At 42.9% G+C, this 16961-nt stretch overlaps 1 protein-coding gene and 1 pseudogene across 1 annotated transcript in view; one reads left to right on the top strand and one right to left on the bottom strand.

The window, feature by feature from the left end:
• Positions 1–16961, top strand: part of SIN3A (SIN3 transcription regulator family member A) — an 88571-nt gene that overhangs the window by 55543 nt on the left and 16067 nt on the right. The window contains exons 10-17 of the mRNA XM_017854781.1: positions 880–1098; positions 1655–1771; positions 5563–5801; positions 7042–7225; positions 9098–9671; positions 12415–12607; positions 13461–13618; positions 13800–13888. Of these exons, the coding sequence (XP_017710270.1) occupies positions 880–1098; positions 1655–1771; positions 5563–5801; positions 7042–7225; positions 9098–9671; positions 12415–12607; positions 13461–13618; positions 13800–13888 (1773 nt within the window). The remainder of the gene's footprint in view (positions 1–879; positions 1099–1654; positions 1772–5562; positions 5802–7041; positions 7226–9097; positions 9672–12414; positions 12608–13460; positions 13619–13799; positions 13889–16961) is intronic.
• On the bottom strand, positions 13444–14074 carry LOC108517003 (60S ribosomal protein L13 pseudogene; annotated as a pseudogene).

The following is a 16961-nucleotide window of genomic DNA, read 5'->3' as shown; positions in this document are numbered from 1 at the left end:
TTTTTTTGAGATGAAGTCTCACTCTTGTTCCCCAGGCTAGAGTGTGATGGCGCAATCTTGGCTCACTACAACTTCTGCCTCCTGGGTTCAAGCGGTTCTCCTACTTCAAGCTACTGTCACCACACGCCCGGCTAATTTTTGTATTTTTTTTTAGTAGAGATGGGGGTTTTACCATGTTGGCCAGACTGGTATAGAACTCCTGACCTCAGGTGATCCACCTGCCTCGGCCTCCCAAAGTGCTGGGATTACAGGCATGAGCCACCACGCCAAGCCTGGAATCTTTACTATATTTGACAGCCTAAGAATTATGTGAACATTAAAGCAATCTTCTTTTTCTTTTTTTTTTTTGAGATGGAGTCTCGCTCTGTCACCCAGGCTGGAGAGCAGTGGCGCGATCTCGCCTCACTGCAAGCTCCGCCTCTCAGGTTCACACCATTCTCCTACCTCCGCCTCCCGAGTACCTGGGACTACAGGCGACCGCCATCACACCTGGCTAATTTTTTGTATTTTTATTAGAGACGGGGTTTCACCATGTTAGCCAGGATGATCTTGATCTGACTTCGTGATCCGCCCACCTCGGCCTCCCAAAGTGCTGGGATTATAGACGTGAGCCACTGCACCCAGCCTAAAGCAATATTCTTGATCAAAAGAATGGTTTGTTATTTTGCCTGGTTTCGGTACAACTCTTTTATCACCACTTTAACTGATCTGAGAGTATTTTATTAGAAAAAGGGGAAACCAAATGGTCAGAAGCAGTTCTTCTTAGGCAGGAAATAATTTGTCCCTGGTAGCAGATTTCTGATCCAAAACCAGATGGTAGTAGTCATACCTCAGGATAACTGCATCATGCCCCTAATTGCTTGTCACTTTTTGGTTTGATTCTTCAGGAAATTCCCTGAGTTGTTTAATTGGTTTAAAAACTTTCTGGGCTATAAGGAGTCTGTACATCTGGAAACTTATCCAAAGGAACGAGCCACAGAGGGCATTGCTATGGAGATAGATTATGCTTCTTGTAAACGATTGGGCTCCAGCTATCGAGCCTTACCAAAGAGTTACCAGCAGCCCAAGTGTACAGGAAGGACTCCTCTCTGTAAAGAGGTAAGGCCTTCCCTAGCAAGGATCAGCCCTGGGTCCTCAGCTTTTTCCGGAAGGGAGTTGTGGTACCAAGGATTGAGAATTTATATGAATAATGAAATTAAGAACCCTTTTAGTCCTTTTTTTAAAAAAAATGTTTTCTACTTTTTTGTTTGTTTTTGAGACAGGATTTCGTTTTGTCACCCAGGCTGGAGTGCTCATAGCGCCTCAACCTACTGGGCTCAAATGATCCTCCCAAGTACCTGGGACTTACACATGCCTTCACACCCAGCTAAAAATATAAAACTAGAAGTTTTTAGTTTTGTAAACATGGGGTCACTCCTCCTGCGCTCAAGTGATCTTCCTGCTTCATCCTCCCAAAGCACTGGAATTATATTTCCACTTATATTCAGAACACTTTTCTTACTAATACCTTTTTGTAAACTTGCTAAAGGTGAAATTTGTGAAGTAATGTTAGTTGCCTATTTCTCCGCTAGAGTTTTGTCTTTTTATTGAGAATGCTTAATCACCAGAAAGCTGTTTTAGGCTTTTGTTTCAGTCTCTCTTCTTCTACCCAAAGGTTTTAAATGATACCTGGGTTTCCTTCCCTTCGTGGTCTGAGGACTCCACCTTTGTGAGTTCCAAGAAGACTCAATATGAAGAACATATTTATCGTTGTGAAGATGAGCGCTTTGAGGTACAAGCTTCTTTGGCATTTGAAGTTGGGGGATATGGGAGATGCTCAGTGAAAGACTATCTTAATACCTGTCTCTGAGGGGTATTAAGATGGAAGAGCCAGAGGCTCACATTCTTCTGTGGTAAATGCTTGTTATGGTACTTTCCATGCTTTGTACATTGGTCAAATATATTAGTACATGTTTTATGGTAAATGTGACTTATCTAGGCCACTTTAGCTAGCCCTTTTAACTGAAATTGTCCATTGATGGCTGAATAATAGTTCTTTTGATTTTGCATGGCATTTTAAGATCATTGTGTTTTACATGGTGAAGAAAATCAGTATCCTAAGGTTTATAGTACTTTCTTGAAACTTTTTAAATTATTTAAGATCTGTATGTATCATTACCCTTAGCAAGTATCTTGCCATGGTTAGTAAACCAGCTGTGTTATGAGAACTGGAATTTTTCTTTCATGTTTCTGGTATTGATTGCTTTGTTTTGTTTTGTTTTTTTGAGACAGGGTCTCATTCTGTTGCCGAGGCTACAGTGCAGTGGCACAATCACAGTTCATTGCAGCCTCAACCTTCCAGGCTCAAGTGTGACCCTCCCACTCAGACCCCCACCCCTACCCACCACCAAGTTGCTGGGACTACAGGCATGTACTGCCATGCCTGGCTAATTTTTTTTTTTTTTTTTAAACTTTAAATTCTGGGATACATGTGCAGAACGTGCAGGTTTGTTACATAGATATACATGTGCCATGGGGGTTGCTGCACCTATCAACTCGTCATCTAGGTTTTAAGCCCCACATGCATTATGTATTTGTCCTAATACTCTCCCTCCCCTTGCCTCCCACCCCCTGCGGCTAATTTTTTGTTTTTTATAGAGATAGTGTTTTACTGCATTACCCAGGCTGGTCTCAAACTCTTGGGCCCAAGTGATCTTCCCATCCTGGCCTCCCAAAGTGCTGGGATTACAGACGTGAGCCACCATACCTGGCCTGATTGGCTCCTTTTGAAAGGAAGGTAAATTAGGCTTTTTTTTTTTTGAGACAGAGTCTGCTCATGTCGCCAGGCTGGAGTGCGTGGCCGGATCTAGCTCACTGCAAGCTCCACCTCCCAGGTTACGCTCATTCTCCTGCCTCCGCCTCCCAAGTTAGCTGGGACTACAAGTCGCCAGCCTCGTCGCCCAGCTAGTTTTTGTATTCTTTAGTAGAGACGGGTTTCACCGTATTGCCAGGATGGTCTCGATCCTCGACCTTTTTGGATCCGGCGCCGTCTCGGGCTCCAAAGTACTGGAATTTACAGGCTTGCCACTGCGCCCGGCCTTTTTTTTTTTTTTTTTTTTTTTAAAGACAGAGTATTGCTCTGTCACCCGGGCTGGAGTGCAGTGGTGTGATCTCAGCTCACTGCAACCTCTGCCTCACGAGTTTAAGCCATTATCCTGCCTCAGCCTCCCAGGTAGCTGGAACTACAGGTGCACGCCACTACACCCGGCTAATTTTTTTTGTATTGTTAGTGGAGACAGGTTTCACCATGTTGGCCAGGCTGGTCTGGAACTCCTGACCTCAAGTGACTCACCTGCCTTGGTCTCCCAAAGTGCTGGGATTACAACTGTGAGCCACTGCGCCTGTCCCAGGAACTTTATTTTGAAGTAGTTAGGAAGGGAAGAGTGGAGTGAATAAATGAGGTGGTAGAGGGCCCCATACCACCTATATCAGGAGGGGGACTACTGAAAGTGGGCTCAAAATCCCCAATGTGTTTATATGTCTGGTTTACATTATCATTTTAAAAAAGGGAAGTCTGGTTTGTCTAAAGAGGTAAAATGACATGTATCCTATTTAGTGTATCTATTACATTAAATTGACTGGCTGTGCTTATTTGTATGGATAGGTATCTTGCTGTGTTTTTTTTTTTGTTTGTTTGTTTGTTTTTAAGTACTCTTTTAGCTCTTTGCCAGCTTTCCCTCCTCACACTTGCTTCAGCTGTTTCTGGTGTGTTTTTAATTAAGAGCCACGTGCTGCCTGGCCACTGGCAGGTGGTTGGCCATCTTTGCCCCAGCATTTATAAGGAGTTGCACCTATTTGCAGAAAACTAAATCATGACAGATGTTAACTTCCATAGGGAGTGTTATCAAGCTAAAGAAGGCATTTCAGCTGGGCACGGTGGCTCACGCTTGTAATCCCAGCACTTTGGGAGGCCGAGGTGGGCGGATCACGAGGTCAGGAGATCGAGACCACGGTGAAACCCCGTCTCTACTAAAATACAAAAAATTAGCCAGGCGCGGTGGCGGGCGCCTGTAGTCCCAGCTACTCAGGAGGCTGAGGCAGGAGAATGGCGTGAACCCGGGAGGCGGAGTTTGCAGTGAGCTGAGGTCGAGATCACGCCACTGCACTCCAGCCTGGGCTACACAGTGAGACTCTGTCTCAAAAAAAAAAAAAGCATTTCTTTGTTACTTATGTTTAGTAAGGTTAGCTGATGAATTAGCAGAGCTTGGTGTCTGTTTTTGACAGAATGTTCCTATTCCCTCTCAACTGGTATGCCTCCAAATGAGAGGCAACTTCATTTCCCATTTATGACTACGAGGGCAAAGATGAAAGAAGTGGAGTAAGCATGTGTTTAAGATTTGGTGGGATGAGCTGGTTTGAAGGAACATGCTTTACCAATCAAGATAGGTTAGTAATGCTTCAGTACAGACAGCTCCCATATCTGAGTGACTTGTAAAGCCAGTGGGTTTAATTTCTAATCATTCTACATGTACATTGATATTTAGCAGGGGATTTGGCATATCAGAATCACTTGGGGATTCAGGCCAAGGGATTGCCACCATTATGATTGTTGCTAGTCATTAGGAGGAAAAGAGATCTCAGAAGGATCTGACACCTTTAAATGCTCCAGCCTAGAAGTGATAAACATGACTTCTTCTCAACTCATAACAACTCATTTGTCAGAACTAGTTACATGACCCTATCCAATCATAAGGGAGCCAGGAAGTTAGTCCATTTTTTGTCGGTAATTGGAGAGCAAGAGGGGCCAGAAATATTGACAAAATGATGACCACATTTCCAAAACAAGAAAATTTAGGGAACACCTCTGCAAACATTTGGTTGTAGACTGTTCATTTACTTCATTTTCTGTTTTTCATTTAGAGAACCTTATTTTAAGCTAAGGAAAAAGTAGACTCAAAGGTTGCCAGGAGTCCGATAAGAATTTAAATCATTACCCGCAGATACAACAGTGAACTCCTTAGGGTATGATAGTCACTGCTCTTATTATTACTGGATGTGGAACAAGGCTATTGAGTATTTTAGTATTTGAATATATTTAAATATTTCAAGTTAAATAAAAAAAACTCTCAAGACAGAGCCGTCTTTTGGTATTGTTTTGATTGTTATTGTTTGTTCATAACGGATCTTAGCAATTCAGGAAAGTTCAGGGAAAAGTATCAGTAAAGTCATCATCTCCTGTTAGGTTCCTCTGGTCTAAGATCAGTAGTCTTAAGCAAAGCACACAGTGCAGGTGGTGGTGGTGATAACTACCGTTTATCCAGCTTCATCCTGTGGTTCTTATGTGCCAGGTATTGTGCTGAATACTTTATGTGGATTGTGTAATTTAATCCAGAAACAGGCTTGTGAGAGTAATAGGTGCTGTTATCCCTATTTTGCTGATAAAGAAACAGTCTTACGTAGCTAGTAGGGCAGAACCAGGATTCAGATCCAAGGAGTTTAACTTCCTACCTTATTTTTCTAATCACTACTCTATTCTCTTCTGATTTGGGTCCTGAGCATACCCTTCTTTGTCTTCCTCTTCAGCTTGATGTAGTTTTAGAGACCAATCTGGCAACAATCCGGGTTCTGGAAGCAATACAGAAGAAGCTTTCCCGCTTGTCTGCTGAGGAACAAGCCAAATTTCGCTTGGACAACACCCTTGGGGGCACATCAGAAGTCATCCATAGAAAAGCACTCCAGAGGATATATGCTGATAAAGCAGCTGACATCATTGATGGTCTGAGAAAGAATCCCTCCATTGCTGTTCCGATTGTCCTTAAAAGGTACCTGAGCAAATGTGCCCTTAGTGCTTTAGTGTGTACTTCATTACTGGTTCAGTGTCCCATTAAATAAGGCTCTCATTTTCAACCTGGTTGTCCCATGAGACCTCTCTTTCTCCCCAACCCTGGGGGAGTATTTTAAAATACAGAAAAGAAGATAATTACCACCCATGTTCCTGCCACACTCAGGACTAACTGTTGTTAACATCTTTGTGGTTTTTTTGTTTGTTTGGGACAAGATCTCACTCTTTCACCCAGGCTGGAGTGCAGTAGTAAGAACACAGCTTACTGCAGCCGCACCTTCCCAGGCTCAGGTGATCCTCCCACCTTAGCCTCCTGAATAGCTGGGACTACAGGAGTACACCACCACACCCAGCTAATTTTTATTTTGTTTTGTTTTGTTTTTTTTTTTTTTTTTAATAGAGATAAGGTCTTGCTATGTTTCCCAGGCTGGCCTCTAACTTCTGGGCTCAAGCAACCCTCCTGCCTTGGCCTTCCCAAAGTCCTGGCATTACAGGCACTAGCTACACCATGCCCAGCCCCATGTCATTATTGACCACACTGTGAATCCTTTGTTAGGAGCTTGGTTCTCTCAGTATCATCTGGTAAAAACTAATTCTTATTTGCTGCACAGTTCACAAATACCCAGATTTTATTTGTCCTCCCTCATCTTCCCCTCAAGAGCTGGCACAGATTGATGGTTTCTTCTTCTTGCCTGTAGTATTTAACTTCTGGCTTTTGAAATATAGGTTATTCTTCAGTTTTAGTGCTGTTTTTTTGTCTTAGTCTGCTCTCTTCTGGGTTATTAGAAGCAGTTCTGATCAGAACTTTCCAGACTGTATCCAGAGGAACATAACTGCAAGTTCTCTGCTCTTGGACTTTTGTGTTTCTATTAGCATTGTGAACATTTTACAAAGTCCTACAGCAGAGAAACAAGAACTCTTTTTGCAAGGAATATTTACATCTCAAAGGTATTCCCTGGAATGCTGTTTGATAAGTAACCATTCTAGGTAAATTATTTGACTTTGAGATAACTCATTTCCCCAAAATAAGTCTTGGATAAGTAATTTCCTCATGAAACAGAGTTCGAGACTGGTTTGATAACATCCCAAGTTGCCAATAATTTTGACAGACCTAATATGGCTTTGACTTTTCTTGAACGAAAGTAAACCTGGCAAATTTCTTTCTTCTGAACCCTCTGAATTCCCATGTGTTGGAATCCCATCCCTTCCCACTTCACTAGGTTGAAGATGAAAGAGGAAGAATGGCGAGAAGCTCAGCGAGGCTTTAACAAAGTATGGCGAGAACAAAATGAGAAATACTACTTGAAGTCGCTGGACCACCAGGGGATCAACTTTAAACAGAATGACACAAAGGTCCTGAGGTCTAAGAGCTTACTCAATGAGATTGAGAGTATCTATGATGAGGTGAGCTGGGGTTTTCTACATCTGTGAGAGGACTCTAGTCTATGTTTAGCACAGCTTTGATTTCTGGAAATTACCTTTGTTAAATGCAGGTGAGACTCTCTAAGACCTGTTGATTCTTGCTTTATAGCTGGCATAGCCTTTTCTATTCCTCATTCTACTATTTTAAATCTAAACTTTACCTTTATACCTAAGCTATTTGACTAGTTTCCTAGTTTACTATCCTGGTTTCAACTTATACCTCCTGCCTCCATTTTCCACTTCTCTCACTGCCTGTTTCCCTCAAACAATACCTTGTATTCATATAGTCCCTTCTCTCCTTACTACAGCTTCAAAACTTGTCATTGACCACCAAACTCTTTGTAATCCTTGCTTATTCAGCATGCCTACTAGAACTATAAATAGTACTAGGAGCTAAGATCAGAGATGAATAAGCAATCAATTCTGGTTTCCATGGGCTCAGTTTTAGCTGATGGATAGAAACATAAATGCAGTGCAATTGGGAATTCCTGGAGGGGGTGATCCTGAATTTTAAAAATAGTAAAATGAGCTCTTATGTGAACTCAAATCAGGCCGGGGACAGTGGCTCACGTCTGTAATCACAGCACTTTGGGAGGCCGAGGCGGGCGGATCACCTGAGGTCAGGAGTTAAGAGACCAACCCTGCCAACATGATGAAACCCCGTCTCTACTAAAAATACAAAAATTAGCCGGGCATGGTGGTGTGCACCTGTAGTCCCAGCTACTCAGGAGGCTGAGGTGGGGGAATGTCTTGAACCCAGGAGGCAGAGGATGCAATAAGCTGAGAACATGCCACTGCACTCTAGTCTGGGTGACAGAGCAAGACATCTCAAAATCAATAAAATAAACTTAATCCTCCATATTTTGCTGATGTTACTTTGTCACCTTCCATACCCCCACCCCAGAAGTAAAGTAAATCCCAGACCTTATATCATATCCTCTATATAAATACTAGTCCAGAATTTTGAAAGATAGTCCCGCTGGGCACAATGGCTCCCGCCTATAATCCCATCATTTTGGGAGGCTGAGGTGGGCAGATCACTTGAGGCCAGGAGTTTGAAACCAGCCTGGGGACATGGTGAAACCTCATCTCTAACAAAAATACAAAAATTAGCCTGGCATGGTGGCACACTTCTGTAATCCCAGCTATGCAGGAGGCTGAAGCATGAGAATGGCTTGAACCTGGGAGATGGAGGTTATAGTGAACCAGGATTGCTCCACTGCACTCCAGCCTAAGTGACAGAGCGAGACCCTGTCAAAAAAAAAAAAAAGAAAAAGATGGCTCCAGTTCTGTCCCACTCGCCCTGTAAGTCACTGGTGTATAGAAGGTACCTGTATTTTGACATCAAACCACATCTCCATCATTACCTATTTGTTTCTGGAAGAGGGACAAAAATTATTGTTACGGTTCGGCCCTAAGTTTTGTTTTTGTTTTTTGTTTGGAGACAGAGTCTCACTCTGTTGCCCAGGCTGAAGTGCAGTAGTATGATCTCGGCATGCTGCAACCTTTGCCTCATGGGTTCAAGTGATTCTCCTGCCTTAGCATCCCGACGGCTGGGATTACAGGCACCCACCACCATGTTCAGCTAATTTTGTTATTTTTAGTAGAAATGGGGTTTCACCATGTTGGCCAGGCTAATCTCAAACTCCTGACCTCAAGTGATCGCCTTCCTTGGCCTACCAAAGTGCTGGGATTATAGGTGTGAGCCACCGCTCCCAACCCCAGGTCCTAAGTTTTTTATTAGAAAAATATAGACACTGTAGTTGATAATGAGATGTATGGCTGGTGTGGTCTCGTAGGCATGTTGTCGCTGTAGACACCTCACAGAATATTTTTGTGTCTCTGTCCCATCAGAGGCAAGAGCAGGCTACAGAGGAGAATGCTGGTGTACCTGTTGGCCCACACCTCTCACTTGCGTATGAAGACAAACAAATACTGGAAGATGCTGCTGCTCTGATTATCCACCATGTGAAGAGGCAGACAGGCATTCAGAAGGAGGACAAGTATAAGATAAAACAAATCATGCATCATTTTATTCCAGATTTGCTCTTTGCCCAAAGAGGTGATCTCTCAGATGTGGAGGAAGAGGAAGAAGAAGAGATGGATGTAGATGAAGCCACAGGGGCAGTTAAGAAGCACAATGGTGTTGGGAGCAGTCCCCCTAAGTCCAAGTTACTGTTTAGTAACACAGCAGCTCAAAAATTAAGAGGAATGGATGAAGTATACAACCTCTTCTATGTCAATAACAACTGGTATATTTTTATGCGACTGCACCAGATTCTCTGCCTGAGGCTGCTACGGATTTGTTCCCAAGCCGAACGACAAATTGAAGAAGAAAACCGAGAGAGAGAATGGGAACGGGAAGTGCTGGGCATAAAGCGAGACAAGAGTGACAGCCCTGCCATTCAGCTACGTCTTAAAGAACCTAGTGAGTGCTGAGACCTCTGATTTACAGAGGATGTGTGAGGTTGAGGACTTTAGAGCTACCTAGACTTGGGACTGCTTCTTTTATTAATAGAGCACAGGCCTTAGAGTCTGTGTAGTTGGTTAAACTCTCTGAATCTGTTTATCTGAAAAATGGAGATGCTAGTTGCCTTGTGCTGTTGCTTTGTGCAAAGTATCCTACACAGGGCTTAGATCATGGACACTTGGTCAGTGATTGGTATTGTGGACATACCAGGGAAGAGGGTATCACTGTTAATTTGTCAAATGGCAGATTTCTGGGTTACTGCCAGCTGTTTCAAAGTACAGATAGAGACTAAACTGTCACAATTTCAATCCATGACAGAACATAAATTCCTAGTGCTTAAAACAGAATTTTCTCATATTTTTGGGCAGGACTTCCATTTAACCAGTAGGGTTTATGGCTCATTCCTAATATGTAGAAATAATTTATGCAAAGGAGACTGGAACTCAAGAGGTGATGTGAGACATGGAGAACAGGCAAGACAGGGATACATATGTAGAACCCAGGAAAAGGAAAGTAAGTGAGGGTTCAGGACGCTGTCATGTGCTTTATGTAATTTTGTACTGCCTGCTTCCAGTTCACTTCATAAATTAAGTACTTGAGCTGTGAGCCAAAAGCTTTTTCATGAAGGATTTCTTCTGGGCTCTTAAGGAAATAGTCCATCTGAGGAGTGTATCTTTTCTTTTTTTTTTTGAGGCGGAGTCTCGCTCTGCTGCCCAGGCTGGAGTGCAGTGGCCGGATCTCAGCTCACTGCAAGCTCCGCCTCCCAGGTTCACGCCATTCTCCTGCCTCAGCCTCCCAAGTAGCTGGGACTACAGGTGCCCGCCATCTCGCCCGCGTAGTTTTTTGTATTTTTTAGTAGAGACGGGGTTTCACCGTGTTAGCCAGGATGGTCTCGATCTCCTGACCTCGTGATCCGCCCGTCTCGGCCTCCCAAAGTGCTGGGATTACAGGCTTGAGCCACCGCGCCCGGCCTCTTTTCTTTTTTTAAAAGTGTTGCTGATGTAGGAAGCTCAGATATGGCCCTAGCCTTCTATGTGTTGAGGAGCTAATGACACTGGAAGTTGTGAAAGCTTTTATCTGGACTAGTCCTAGCTTGAAAAAGATAAATTTTAGACCTCATTGTGGTGATTCAATCTACTTGGGTAGAAATTAGAAATAAAATGGCTTATTCCTGGCTTGGCCATGGACTTAACCTGGTTTGAGGCTTTACGTAGTATTGTCTTGTCTGATAATGCCAACCCTCACACTTACCATAGCTTGTTTGGACTCAAAACTTCATTCTGGCATAAAAGCAGTTTTCATAGCAGTGGTATATTTTGGAGTCTAAAGCCCATACCTATTCTATGAACCTAAACAATGTGATACTCTGTGATGAAACTCAAGCTAGTTGCCTCTTTTAAACAGTAATTGTCCTGTTTTGCCTGTTTTTAATGAATTCGTCAGACTTCAGATAAATGGAGACAACTCGGTTTTGCTCCTAGCATTTTTTCCCCAGCACAAACACGACTAGCAAGTAACCAATTAGTCAGTGACAAATAGTTGGTTTTGTAACTCTTCGTTTTAGTCAGCTGTTTGTTGAAATGCAATGTATAGGCCGGGTGCAGTGGCTCACACCTGTAATCCCAGCACTTTGGGAGGCCGATGCGGGAGGATCACTTGAGGCCAGGAGTTTGAGAACAACCTGGTTAATAAGTGAGACCCCATCTCTACAAAAAAAAATATATATATATATATATATACACACATATATACACACACACACACAAGGTACAGCATATATATATATATATATAGAAAAGTATACAAATCAGAATTTTGAAGCTCAGTGAATTTTTACAGACTAGACGTACCTATGTTCAAGAAACGAAACATAACCAGTACTCTGATAACCAATCCTTTTTCCACTTTCTTGATTTCTAACACTAGAGATTAGATTTGTCTGTTTTTGAACTTTATATAAATGGGTCTTTAGTAAGCTAAAGGCAAAACTCTTTAACATTCCTTGTGCCCTCTGCTAGTTGCCAAATGTCTGTAACAACTGATGAGATTTATTCTAGCTAGTGGTTGAAATGATTCATGTGCAGTAAGTACAGACGATTTAATGCAATTTGTGAAATACAATGTTGCAAATCCATTTTTAAACAAAAGGACTTTGACAAATGCAGATTACTTCATTATTCATAAAGGGTTTAATTTGCACTCCTGTTTTTCTGTTCCCAAGAGGTTTCCCAGTGCTGGAGTATGGCTGTGTCTGCCTTTTCTCATCTGTACTGTATGCTTCATTGAAATAGCTTTATGAGCAAGTGACCCATGTGAGGAATGCTCTTGTGCAGTCTGGGAGAGCAGGTTCCTCTCTCAGCAGGGGAGCCAACAGCTCTTTGAAGGACTGGCTTCCCTAGGATACTTTCCTCTGCTAAAATGGCCCAGCAGTACCATAAAGAACTATCTTTCTAGCATGGTCAGTCAGAATATTAGAAGCCACTGTTAAAGTTGCAGAGTCACTCTCTGATAGATAGTGCTGGTGATTGTAGTCACCTGTCAGAATTCATCTCTGTTTACATTGGAATGAGTGAGTACATTTTGAATACCTGGCATTCATACTTTCAAATGCCATTTAGGCCAGCTATGGGATTTGCCCTGTACTCTATCCCTAGTCTTTTCTTAGCAAGGTAAGGCCTCACCTATCCCATCTCTCCCACAGTGGATGTTGATGTAGAAGATTATTATCCAGCTTTCCTGGACATGGTGCGGAGCCTGCTGGATGGCAACATAGACTCATCACAGTATGAAGATTCACTGAGAGAGATGTTCACCATTCATGCCTACATTGCCTTTACCATGGACAAACTGATCCAGAGCATTGTCAGACAGGTGAGGGCATGGAGGAGGCTAGGGTGAGTGAGGGAGGAAATCCTTACCTAGAGATGGGCCAGGCAAAGAAAAGACAAGGAAAAGGAAAGGCAACTTTTTCATATAACAGTGTTTATGAACATAAGGTTCTGAAGAGAGGAGGGAAGGTTAATGTGATGCCTGATTTCTCATGTTAACAAAGTTGCAGTGTATGAGCCTACCTACCCCATATCTTTTCTTGTGGGCCACCTGTAGAGGGCAGTGGTCCTGACCCCAGCTTCCTGCCCAACTTGTCTATCTCTTACCTTGCCTGCCATGGGCAAGGACACAGTGTGGAACCTTGCCTCTTCCATAGGTGTTGGTAAGTTTTTTGTTTTTTTGTTTTGTTTTGTTTTTTGTTTTTTTTAAATAGAGACACAGTGTCACTGGTTTGCCCAGGCTGATCTTGAACTTCTGGTCTCAAGTGATCAGGAGCTCCTGTCTTGGCCTCTTAAAGCACTGGCATTATAGACACGAGCCACTGCGCCTGGTCAAGGTGTTGGTAACTCTTCTGTACTTACATTATTCAATATTTGAAATTATTTTTATAAGATGGTTCACATAACATCTTTTACAATACTCTGCCCACCTCACTTATCTGTGGTTCCCTGTAAGATAGATTTGTGGTTGGTTTTGTGTGTTCTTCCTGTGGCACCCTGGGAACTTGTAAACATGTTGTTCTTTACAACAGTGATATGAAAAATAGCTTGTAACAGATAGTCACATTTCTACTTCTTGGACTTGAGTTCTGAACTCCCAGAGAGATTGTTGGTTAACTGCTTTTTCCTTTTTTTGGAGACCCAGCTTTACCGCTGATATATTGCAAGTCCCCAGTAGGGCTTCATTTTTCCTTTTCAGCATCCTGTTCTGTGGCTCCCTTGGCCCTTTTTACCCATATGCCGAAGAGCTGAAAATTGATGTGGGCCATGTGAAGACTGGCAAATACCTTAAAGTTCTTAGTGATGGCTCTGACTTTCTCCTTCTTATAGACATTCTGTATGGGAATTATTGGTCCTGTCAGCTGGGTGGCTGATTTGAGTTTTTTAGAACTGTCTCCCTTCTTGGGGGCTAAGAGCTTCCTGGGAAAGAGGTTGAGCTTGGAGTCTTACTCCTTCAGGTGCTGAACATTGGCCCGCAGGGACGTGGTGGACTTATTCCACCCTCTTGTGGATGCTGGTCACCCTTAACTCTTCTAAGCTGAAGCCCCTGCCAGCTTGTACTTTGGTGTGATACCTCACTGTGGGACACCTTACCATGGGTCAGATGGGTCCAGATGCAGGGTGCAGGTCAGTGTGGTGTGCTTTTGCTTGCATCTGCAGATCTTCTGGGCTGGCTGGTTGAACCACGTGGCCATGGGCCACTGCGATTCCTTGTGTAAGTAGGGCTTTAGGATCATGGTGTTCCACCTGGGCACCGTGGCTACCTACAGCCCTCTTCCATAGAACAGCTCAGCAGAAAGGCAGTGAAATACTTAAGCGAAAACTTGCAAAAAGCAATTTCTAATTCTAGAGTCCACACTGCCACTATAGAAGGAAAGAGCTTGTTGCTTAATGTTCTCTTGGGCTAAAATATTGAATCATTTGCAAAGTACCCCTGCTTTTTGCCTTGGTTTTGGAAGGGTGCATGCCTTTGCACTCCTCCCACAGTGTCTATGCAGGATTTAGGAAGAGCCCTTCACATAAATGAACCTTAACATCTGGGGGAAAGTTGTCAAATAGTTGTTTCCAATAAGTTGAAGAAGTTATTAGGCCTTCCCATAAGAGGTCTGGATGGTAACTGGCAGAAATCATTAGATGGATACATAGGCACCCATAGTCATACTTTTTCAGACTAATCTTCGTTAACTTCCCTGAAATTTATATAAAATACAGACTCCAGTTACCCTGTGCTTATGTTGCTGATTACAGGCTTGCTGCTCCTTCAGCTAGGAACAAAGTCTTTCATACCACCAGCACAGCTTTAAAAAAAATCCAATAAAACTAACTTTTAATAATTCTGGGGTTAGTTTTTGAAACAAGAGATATAGTTATTTACTCTAAGTATCTGGTTATGATTTTGAATCAGTAATAAATACTATCACCACCCACCCCACCCCGTTTTTTTTTTTTTTCCCCGGTGGAAACAGAGGTTTCATCCAGAAAACCCCAAAACGGTGACTTTTTTTTTTTTTTTTCTTCAACCCAGGGTCTCACTCTCTTGCCCAGGCTGGAGTGCAGTGGTGTGATCTCAGCTCACTGTAGCCTCGACCTCCCACCTCAGCCTCCCAAGTAGCTGGGACCAAAGGGGTCACCACGCTGGCTAATTTATTGTATTTTTTGTAGAGATGGAGTTTTGCCATGTTGTCCAGGCTGGTTTCAAACTTACGGGCTCAAGCGGTTCACCTACTTCGGCCTCTCAAAGTGTTGTAATTACAGGCATGAGCCACTGTGCCCAGCCTACAGTGACTTTTTAAAACATTTTTAAGCTTCCCAACTCCTTTAATTGGAGGTGTCTCTTCTCTCATTCTCCTTTTATTTGGTGTTCCCTCAGATTTCACTGTTGACTGGATGTAAAACATATATTTCAAAGTCAAGGCTGGTCGTGGTGTACAACATGTATTTCAAAGTCAAGGCTCACGCCTCTAATACCAGCACTTTGGGAGTCTAAGGCAGGCATATATCTTGAGTCCAGGAGTTGGAGAACAGCCTGGGCAACATGGGGAAACCTTGTTTGTATTTAAAAATACAAAAAAATTAGCTGGGCGTGGTGGCACATGCCTATAGTCCCAGCATACTCGGGAGGCTAAGGTGGGAGGATCATCTGAACCTAGGAAGTTGAGGCTGCAGTGAGCCGTGATCGCGCCACTGCACTCCAGCCAAGTCAAGCCATTACACTTATCTTACCTATAGTAGACTGGCTTAAGAGGGATTTGTGTTAAGAATACAACAGGCAACCTCACAGACATTCAAGTACAGAACTCAAAATAGGACCACACCATGGAAGGACTGGGCTGGGAGATTATTTTTCTCTCCTGCATGCCTTCACTCTGGACTTCTGCTCTATGCTTGTGCTTTGCTCTGCAGATGGACATTCGGCATGTGCCCCAGGCTCCTCCAGCCTCTAAGGCTTTGGCTTGCCCTCCCAGTACCCCTGGTCCCAGTGTTACTGGACCTTTCCATACAGATGCTCCTCCTCAAAAAATATATTGAACACTCTCTGTGTCATTTCCGTTATCAAGATGGAGAATCTGATCTGCTCAGCAGTGGGGGTAGGAGTTCCGTAGTTGCCCCTAGATTGTAGTGCTGCCTTTTCCAAAGACTCGAGGAGGGGCCAGATATCCAAAAAGAGGGTGTGGGGTGGGGGGAATCAGTAACACAATCTACTTCAACAAGAATGTATAAAGTAGAGGCAGTGGCTCACGCCTATAATCCCAACAGTTTGGGAGGCCGAGGCAGGTGGATCACTTGAGCTCAGGAGTTTGAGACCAGACTGGACAACATGGCAAAACCCCATCTCTTCTGAAAATACAAAAAAGTTAGCTGGGTGTGGTGGCACATGCCTGTAGTCCCAGCTACTTAAGAGGCTGAGGTGTGGGAGGGTTGCTTGAGCCCAGGAAGTTGAGGCTGCACTGAGCTGAGATCACGATGCCACTGCACTCTAGCCTGGGTGACAGAGTGACACTCTGTCTCAAAAAAACAAAAAAAAAAAGTATAAAGTGGAAGCATCTGTATGCATGATTGAAGTCATGCTTTCCATCTATTTTTTCCACCTTTTTTCTCTCTAAAACACTGTATCTTAATCTTTTGCACATGATATCAAGTACTCATAAGCATTATTTTAATGGTTGTATCAGAATCCTTTATCTGGACTCATTGTGATTTATTTATCCATCTGTAGTTGCTGGAGATACTGCCCTTTCTGCCACACTCAGTCACCCGTCTGACCTTGCACTGTGTCCAGTTACCTGCTAATACACATACTGGTCATTTAGGACTCAAAGTTAAGAATAAATAGTTATCGTGATTCTTAACACTTCAAAAAGAATGTGTCTTCCTAAAAATAGAATGGCTTGGTGTTTATGATAATCTTAAAATAAAATAGACAAATCGATATTGAAATTAATGTTTTGCTTTCTTCTTGTATCTATTTTTCACTTCTGTCATTTTGGTGGTAAAGTTTCATTTGGAAGAATTTTTATTTCAAAATAGAAATAGCATGACATGAGAATGGGAACTCTGAAAGATTTAACTTTCTAGTCATTAGTTTCCTAAGATTGTCACACAAGTACTGGATAGTCAGTCATGATTGGCCTGTATAGAAAGTGAGTTAACATTATGTACAATGTAAGCCCTATACTTTCTATCAGATATAGAAAATAGG

The sequence above is a fragment of the Rhinopithecus bieti genome, unplaced genomic scaffold, assembly GCF_001698545.2.
Source record: "Rhinopithecus bieti isolate Rb0 unplaced genomic scaffold, ASM169854v2 scaffold_39856, whole genome shotgun sequence".
Lineage (NCBI taxonomy): Eukaryota > Metazoa > Chordata > Mammalia > Primates > Cercopithecidae > Rhinopithecus > Rhinopithecus bieti.
The sequence above is the reverse complement of the archived record's forward strand: the minus strand, read 5'-3'. Positions and strand labels throughout refer to the sequence as shown.